At 31.5% G+C, this 9,709-nt stretch overlaps 1 protein-coding gene across 1 annotated transcript; it reads left to right on the top strand.

Moving 5' to 3' along the window:
* Positions 1-6,621: 6,621 nt before the first annotated feature.
* LOC105170474 (root phototropism protein 2) lies at positions 6,622-9,663 on the top strand. The gene is made up of 5 exons (XM_011091241.3): positions 6,622-6,772; positions 6,864-6,933; positions 7,348-7,725; positions 8,092-8,817; positions 9,003-9,663. Exons 1-5 carry the CDS (start codon positions 6,729-6,731, stop codon positions 9,474-9,476), a joined length of 1,692 nt encoding a protein of 563 aa, XP_011089543.1. The 5' UTR covers positions 6,622-6,728; the 3' UTR covers positions 9,477-9,663.
* The last annotated feature ends 46 nt before the right edge of the window (positions 9,664-9,709 follow it).

Below are 9,709 nucleotides of genomic sequence, written 5' to 3'. Positions count from 1 at the left end.
ATGGTCTTTTTGACATTTGTCTCTTTCTTTAAAAAAAATTAATGATCGTTTAATAAATATTTTTAAAAATTTTTTAAATAATAAGGTTCGACCAGAAATGCTATGCTTACACACAAGACTACCCCTCTTCCTGAAAGCTTCGCGGGGACTACTTTACGACGGTTTTTCGGTGCACTCATTCCCCTTACGAGAATGAAATGAGGCCCCAGCTTGAGTCGAGACCAAGACTTCTTACAATTCGCACCAATAGCAACACTGAGGATATTTATAATTATGATAAATTCAATAAAACCCCTCATAATTTACTTTAAATACTATATCGGTCTTTTTTAGATTATTATTCACATTTAAATATAGTTTTGTTTAACTATAAGTTGATATTCCAAGAAATTTGTTTGCGGGATCCCTGTAATTTATTTTTTTTTAAGTCAACTTATAATTATTTTTTTTTTCAAATTTAAAATAATAAATCAAATTATTATATTCATCGCATGAAGCATCAAAATAGGTGGGAGTATTAATGCTTGCTCATGAATCAATTCATGCAATATTTTATAATTGTTTTGTTGTAAATTTAATTGTAATAACCATTAAATATTTATTCCATATAAAAGGTTGGTCTTTGAATATTTTATCTTTATTAGTACATTAAAAGCGACATTAAGCAGACTGTTTTAATTCTGTCAATAGTTCACCAATAATAAAAAATATATATTAATAAATATTTAAATTCAAGTATCATCTCCACTTAATTTTAAATTATAGTTTTTCAAATAAGTGAAGTGGGCAAATAAAAAACTCAAAATTCTAAAATCAAAAAATAAATTAGTTATTAATAATTATGATCCGCTCAGGTTCGGACATATCCGCCATAAAATCCAAATTAATTATTTTTTGTCTCGCTGAAAAATATCATTATTTTTTTGTCCTTAAATTAATTAATATATATTAAACTTATAAATATTTGATAAGATACTGTTAAAAAGAACATTATTTATTGCATAAATAATAAAAATAAAATATTAAATATATTTGTATGCATTATTCAAGTTCGATTTTGGACAATACCCGAAACTCACCTCGAATCTAGTTTGATCTTTAAAATTAAAACTCATTTTCAAACTCAAAGTCAATAAATTAGGTCTTTACGTTATTCAAAATAAGATCTTTGTCTGCCCGTCTGACATGTCATCCCTATTAATATCACGCACGTCATTATGGGACGACGTGCTATTATCATTGGACCTCTTCTTCGCTGACCTATAATTGGGCCTCCGCATGGAGGAACCAATTAGTCTGCCTAAGCCCAATGGATTAGTCCGGCTGCACGATGGTTAGTGTCGACCCTTTCAAAACTGGGCCTCAATTGTGGGTTTGATTGAATCATATTATATATATAAAAAAAAACATAATGTTTGGATTCGTTTTCTAAGTGTTTTGTTGTGTTCTGTGGAAATAGAGAGAGAAAAACAAAGATAAACAAGTGTGTGTTAGAGATAGTATATATGTTTGAATTTGTTTTTGGAGATAATTTAAAATAAGTATTATATATTTAATGTTGTGTTTTGAGAGACAAAAATTACTATTCATTGTCAAATCATGTCTTTGAAGATAATTTAAAATAAGTATTATATGTTTAATGTTGTATTTTTTGGAGACAAAAATTACTATTCATTGTCAAATAATGTCTTTTTTATATATATTTATGTATATATGTGTGTATATATATATATATTTTTATGCTAAAACAGTTAAAAACACATAAAGAACGTGTTTTTAAATGATGGCAAACATTGGGTATGTTTTGACTTGTCTCGAAAATAAGTTAGAAATGAAAACAAACATAGTGAAAGGTTTTCCGCACTCATAAACTATAATTAATGACATTATTACATCATTTTTTTGTCCTTAATATCAACTAAAAAATTGGTTATATATGACAAAGTGTAAATTTCACAAAATTAAGATGGTAAATTGAGACACACGCACAAAAAACATAATTAAATAGTAAAGTATAAAATCGTATATAATTCAAACGACAAAATATAATTTATCCTTAAATTTATTTATGCCAAAAACTATAAGCTTATTCATAAAACTGTACGTATTAAACTTTTCCTCCAAACACTCTAAATCAAATTTTCTCCACTTTTTACGTTTATTTCAAACTCTCTCGATTTTAACTACAATGAATTAGGCGTTAACGAAACTTTTCACATGAATTTTTCACAAACTTCCCAACTAATACTAATATTATCAACTAATCAGAATGTTTGATTATTAGACCATTAAATTTATAATTTTTGTAATTCCCATGATACAAAATAAAAATAAGAATTATTACAAACGTGCCCTTTTAAATAATAGAAAAGTATAAAAGATGGGGTGAGAAGTTTTAGCAATCAATTTATTCTGCAACAGGATAAAATGGGAAGATTCAAATCTAATGATAAAGTCTTGTTGTCTAGAACCATGATGATGGCATCACTTCTTCAACAGCTACAATAGCGAGTTTTAACTATTAATACCATGCCCGATTCATTACAAAATAAAAAATTAAAGGTAATTAAGTAGGATATCCCAACTAATAACTCAAAGTAAAGGTACCCCTAGTTCAATATTTTTAGTCATTTACTTTATAAAATGGTACCAAAATTGAAAAAACTCGACATGTTTAATTATCTGCTTTACGAAATTTTCAAAATAGTCATAAAAAAACTTGAGACATTTTAATCCCATATTAAAGTTTTCATTAAAAAAAATAGATAGTAAGAACACGTACAAGCTTGGCTTTCCATAAAATTAATGAATACGCACATTACACGTGTCATTACAGTATTTGTTGCAAACATTTCTTACATCCTTACTCTTAAAATATCTTATTATTAGTGTTACTGTAAAAGGTAGATATGTAGAAAAGTGTTGGAAAGAAACAGGATGCTGTTTGCCTGGTAAAGTCCATACCAGTATCAAATCAATGGACAGCTACTGTGGTAGGGCCCAATCAAGATGTGACAAATCACAAATCACAAATCACAACCCACACCTAATTCTTCACTACCTTTAATAAGATTTTAATTTTTTCAACTCATTTACATCCACAAGCTTAGGAGCGCAATGGTCCCAATGCACTGGATTTAGGCCCACTTATCACCATCAAATTCCAACTTGACTTTACCCCTAATCGTAGTTCATCCCCTATGTTGCTTTCACTTACAATCTTATCCTAAAATCATAATAACAAACGATAATTGAAAGAAATTGTGAGAAAGTAATTATTATATATATATATATATGTACGTATCTATATATATATATATATTATTTTTGTTGTATTTATATATGCTCAAACAAATTATAAGAGAATGTAAGAAGGTCTGTATAGAATGGTTCGGGAAATATATTACCAAATATTTCACATTATTAAAAATAATTTTAAAAAGTATATAAACATTGCCGAACAACCGTCCCAAATTGAGTAGAAAAAGAACTTAAAAGAAGATGTACTTTAACGTGGACCAAACCCTAAATTTATCGTTAATGCGTAAACCTAACGCTCGTCCAAATTTGTTCGGAAGCTCTTTTTCAACCCTAGCATTGATCATGGTGTTTGAATCTACAGTCTTGATAATTGATTATGCAACTATAATCTGTAGCTAAATTTAATAAGTACGGTGGAATTCAAAAATAATAAATTATATTTTATTTTTTAATCATTTATGTGACTTTGATGAAACTAAATATCATACATGATTATTGAAAAATGGGACTAATACGGATTATCATAATGTTAGCTTACCCTTTTTAATTGCAAGGTCAAATATAAGAATTATAATTATTTTATAATCAATTAAATGCAACCACCGTGATATATATGTGGTGGACACACATACGTAGAACATAGTCACTGGCATGTTTGTTTGTGATTTGGGTCCATTAGTCAAATAATGTATAAATAGTACTATTCTTCATTTGATTGGATATCATACGTCGGTCCTGTCCCGCGCTAATGGATGGGGAGTTAACACATACGCCACGTGTACAGTATCCATTAGCCATCTTTAGATGCTGTGGTGGCCCACACAAGGACTAGCCAACCCCCACCACAATGTGCTTCAATTATCATGTCAGAATGAAAATTCTATCTTAATTGGATTTGATTGAATTAGTTGATATATAATTTATTTAAAAAATTAATTAATTATATGATAAATATATTATATTATTTTTTAATTAATTATTTCAAGAAAATTATAAGATTAGAGTAAATAAGTAGAAAAAGTGGGGACCCATTTCATGACGTGGCATCAGGGGAGCCAAGATCCTTCCGTAGGTATGTTTGTGATGGGGAAGAAATATGAGCCACTGGTTTGAGTGGCAGAAAATATGTGATCTTTGGGGTGTTTCCAGCCCACATGACACGACCCAATCCCTGTCCGTTTCCGCCAGTGGGCCCCCTATAATGAGGGGTTAGAGGGCGGTGAAGAGGGTAATTTGGTAATATACTCGGAGAATTGTATTTTATTAAATTATTATTACTAACGACTGAATAACACTCAGTGCACGCGTCAAAATTTCATTATATTTTTTGATTGAATAAAAAAATTTGAGAAAATAAATAAATTTTAAATATGTATAAATAAAAATATATTAATTTATAACAGAATATGAATTTTTGTTAAAGAAAAAAAGCATAGTTTTAAGCAATCTATATTTTAAAATTGTGGTAGTTATTGATAATAAATAGAATAAAATTTAAATATATCAGATGCTAACTTATATTTTTATCTACTAATATAAAAAAAAGTATCTCCACACTCATAAGTCACGGTTAATGACACTTCCATATCAATTATTTGTGAAGTTAAAAATAACATTCACAATAAAATAATTAACTTATTCGATTTTTTAAAATTTACATTAATTGATAAATTATTATTTTCTTTCTTTCTTTCTTTTTATTAGTGCAATGTACTGGTTTATATATTTCACTTTTATTTATAATATATTTTAAACCGTAAAAAATTATTTATTATATGCACATAGGAACGACGTGCCACAACGTTTAATTTAAAAAAAAATAGTACATATAAAATTACTAACTGATCAGAATTAACAAAACAAATTAATGTTAAATATGTAAAAATGAAAAAATATTAATTAATAAAAAAATACGTCTTTCTTGAAAGGAAAAAAGGTACAATTAATGAAATATTATAATTTTATTTCGAGTGCTTCTGTAATGTTTTGTGAATTTATCTGTCCAACAAAAATAATTTGCTGAGTAAACTTTATAATATGTTGTTGATGATTTTACTCTTAAATTACATTAGAAATTGACTTAAAAAGACTAAGGTGGAACAAATATTACATATTAAAAGATTCTAAATATTAAGAATTTATACTATTATAAAATAAAATCATTTTATTGTACCAATTTTGAATATTTATACTTTCCCTTTAATTATTTATTCCTTAAAAAATAATTATAAATAGTAATTAATTTTTTTAATAATATCACAATTATAATTTTTTTTTCCTCTCAACCCACCACCCCATGTTTATCTGACCTTACTCCTACACATTTCTTCACAAACTTCTATATTTTCCCTAAACTCACAATTTTAATTTACTTTGTCTTTCTCACCTCACTTTAGGTTTTTTTTTCTTCTTCTTACAGACTTTCTCCTCCCCTTCCACCACATTTGTTTCTTTCCACAATTTTTTTTTCTCTGTTTATCTTATATCACCATTCTTTTTTATATGCTCGCGGAAACAGCTTGCTCGATAACTAGTTAACCAAAACTTAATATTTTTTAACGAATTAAAAGGCTAGAATCTAGATTCGGATAAACTATTTGTAGCTACCCTAAATAATGGAACCTTGATATCTTTTTCGTCAAAAATTCAACTAATACGTTAGTATTGAATCAAATATTATGATCAGTCACGATTATTTTATAAGATATCTAAATAGCGAATTGAACAAACTTAACGAATGAAATTCATAACACAGAACATGCAATCAAAAAATTATAGAGCTGACCATTAGACCACTGTACCGGTGATAAAATAGAGCATGAATTTCAAGTACTAGTAATTGTATTTAGCCCATGCTTATCTTTGTTCATAATAATTCCTAGCAAATGACAATTGATCTCTAGAAAAGGGTAAGTGCACTATTATGACTCTCATGTTCAGAGGGCTGCTATCAGCAAATGGATAAGGATATCTACAGGGTAGAATAGTCAATGGAATCATGCAACTTGAAAACTACAGTCAAAAGTTTTTCATAGTTAAAAATTTAATAGTGTCCATACGTAATGGCTCGATTGGTGAAAAATAAATTATTTTTGATTAAATAATTATGCATATATTAATATAAAAATTATGCTGATGAATAATATATAAGTACTTATATTAATATTTTATGATCCGATAATATATCTAGACCTTTGATTGCGATTGAAGTTGAAATTACACTTCTTTTTTTAATTTTAAAATAACCCAAAAAGGGTACTGATAATTGGTTTGCATGGATAAGAATCATGTCTCCTAAAAGCCAAAAGAGACTGATTTTTTTTTTTTTTTCAAAATAGAAGAGAAAAGGTGAGTATGCATGGAAAAAGCAACTTAGCAGAGCAATCAAGCTAAATATATAACCTATTGAAGCTCTATTAGTTGTCTTGAAATCCCTATTCTCTTTCTTGAAGCTAAGCTCCCAAGAAATGGCCAATAGACTCTCTCTTGCAATGGAGAGAACAGGGCAGTGGTAATCTTTGCTTGATTCTTTCAAATATGTAGTCCCCATTGTGTGATCTTAGCTTCTTGTTTATCTTTTGTCTTCTTGATTTTTATTTCAGGGTTTTCTCTCAAGAAATTCCAACTGATGTCATTGTTGAAGTTGGAGAAGCCAACTTTTCCCTTCACAAGGTATGCATTCCATGTTGTGAAATAAGGCTTTATTTGGTTTATATTTTTAAGGTGTCTTTCTTTGTTTCTGGTAGATTGAGAGAAAGATCAATTATTTGATTTGGTGTTGGTATCGCTGTAGAATAGATAAAGATAAGTTAAAACGCATCGAACTGTGTCATGCTGTCTTTAAGACAGTAAAAAATGAAGACAAACAAAGCCTATTTTGATGCAGGAAAATTGAACATGTTGTCTTATGATTTCTGGGTTAATTGTTGCGATGAACTTTTATGAGTAAAATTGGTTTAAGAAGCTGAGAATGAACAAGTTTTCGTTGTGAGATCTAATGGAAAATTTTGGTTGTGAGAAATGAAGTTTGTTGTGTTGAATTTCTTGAACTGAAATTGGGAGTTGTGGGCATGTGGGCTGTGGCAGTTCATGCTTGTGGCAAAGAGCAACCATATAAGGAAACTGATTCTTGATTCAAAAGAAGCTGATTTAACAAGAATAGACCTCTCAGACATTCCTGGAGGGCCTGAGATCTTTGAAAAGGCTGCGAAATTCTGCTATGGTGTCAACTTTGAGATCACGGTTCACAACGTCGCAGCCCTCCGGTGTGCTGCTGAGTATCTGCAGATGACTGATAAGTATTGTGACAACAATCTTGCTGGGAGGACTGAGGATTTCTTGTCCCAAGTTGCCTTAACCAGCCTGTCCGGCGCCCTCGTTGTGCTGAAATCTTGTGAAGATCTTCTTCCCATGGCTGAGGACCTCAAGATTGTCCAAAGATGTGTTGAAATTGCAAGTGCCAAGGTATATTTTCTTTAAAGGAAGTTATTTAGTACTAAGATCTTTTTTGACTAAATTTATTTAAAACATCTTATAATCTCGTATATGTTATAAGATATTAGGCTTTAGTTAATAAGGTCCTAACATTTTCTTTTTGGTTCTTGTTTCTTAAAAAGGTCATGAAATATTTTTGATATTTTATAAATTCTTAAATATCTTATAAGATGTTTTCAAAAGTTTATTTGGTCACCTAAACAGCGATTTAGTTATTATTGGTTTCGTAAGGGAAGATTCGAGTACGAAAACATCAAACAGTTGTGAACTTGTTTTATGTATCTAGCATGTCACAAGGAAGTGCATTAAGTTTATCGATTGTTGCTACTTGGTTAGGCTTGCGTCGAGGCTAACTTTCCAAGCCGTTCGCCTCCAAATTGGTGGACCGAGGAGCTAACGATCTTGGACATAACCTTCTTCGCAAAGATCATTGCATCAATGCGGTCGAGAGGCGCAAAGGGCCTCACTCTAGCTAGTGCTATCATCACATACACCGAGAGATCACTCCGTGATCTAGTGCGTGACCACTCTGGAAACGGCACTAGATCGACAGATTCCATGGACACTGACCTCAGAGCCCGACAACGGGAACTTCTTGAATCTATAGTGGCTTTATTGCCCTTGGAAAAATCAGCTTTCCCCATCAATTTCTTGTGTTGTCTCCTAAGAACAGCAATTTTCTTGAGGGCAGACACTAGGTGCAAGAATGAGCTAGAGAAGAGGATATCCATGATTCTGGAACATGTGACCGTCGACGATCTTCTCGTCCTGTCTTTCACCTATGACGGTGAGAGACTTTTCGATCTTGAGAGTGTGAGGAGGATCATATCGGGATTCGTTGAGAAAGAGAAGAACGTTGCCGTTTTCAATGCTGGTGATTTTAGAGAAGTCTGTTCCACAGGTATGTTGAGGGTTGCCAAGACTGTAGATGCATATCTTGGGGAGATTGCTACTTACGGAGAGCTGAGTATCTCAAAGTTTAACGGGATCGCAAATTTGGTGCCAAAGACAGCTCGGAAGGTCGACGACGATCTTTACCGTGCTATCGATATCTACTTGAAGGTTAGTCTACTTTGCAATTCCCTGATCCTGTATTTTTCAGTAGCACGCCTTAGTTTTTTCTGCTGTTTGAAGATGTTTATGTTGTTCTGACAAATTTATGAATTGAATATGTTTAGAGTTTAGACTTTGTGAAGGACTTGAGTAGCCTTTTTGCTACAAACTTACTGTTGTATATGGTGATTCAGGCACATCCAAATCTAGACGAAATCGAGCGTGAGAAGGTATGCAGCGTAATGGATCCACTCAAGCTATCGTACGAGGCCAGGGTCCATGCTTCACAGAACAAACGCCTCCCGGTGCAAATAGTCCTCCACGCCCTATACTATGATCAACTCAAGTTAAGGAGTGGAGCGGACGATCACAAGACGCCCGATGCCCTAACGACAAGAAACCAGCTGCAAGCCGACACGTCCCTCGTCAAGGAAAACGAAGCTCTTAGAACCGAGCTACTAAAGATGAAAATGTACATACAAGATATTCAGAAATCCCAGGGGACCACGTCTAAAGGGAGTGCTAAAAAACCTACGTTCTTCTCGTCCGTGTCCAAGACTCTGGGGAAATTGAATCCGTTTAAGCATGGATCGAAGGATACGTCGAATATCGACGATGGAATGGTGGATTTGACCAAGCCTAGAAGGAGGAGGTTTTCCATCTCTTAAGGAATTAAATTTTTTATTTTTATTTTTATTTTTTTGGTGCCATTGTGATTTTTTTGTTCTCTTGGTGTGCTGAAGTTGTGTAAAGAGTTTGATTGCTTCTGTTTGTTTTATGGAGCTGATAAACTGTTTCTGGGCTAACATTCAAACAGCTTATTATATATACTATTGCTTCTTGGAGTGTGGATCATGTCTTTCTGCTTTTGTTTCTAACTTCCTTTACCCGAAAATTCTTA

Source organism: Sesamum indicum, linkage group LG9 (assembly GCF_026168435.1).
Source record: "Sesamum indicum cultivar Baizhima isolate 11 linkage group LG9, ASM2616843v1, whole genome shotgun sequence".
Lineage (NCBI taxonomy): Eukaryota > Viridiplantae > Streptophyta > Magnoliopsida > Lamiales > Pedaliaceae > Sesamum > Sesamum indicum.
Note: the sequence above shows the minus strand (reverse complement) of the source record. Positions and strands in the feature narration are given on the sequence as shown.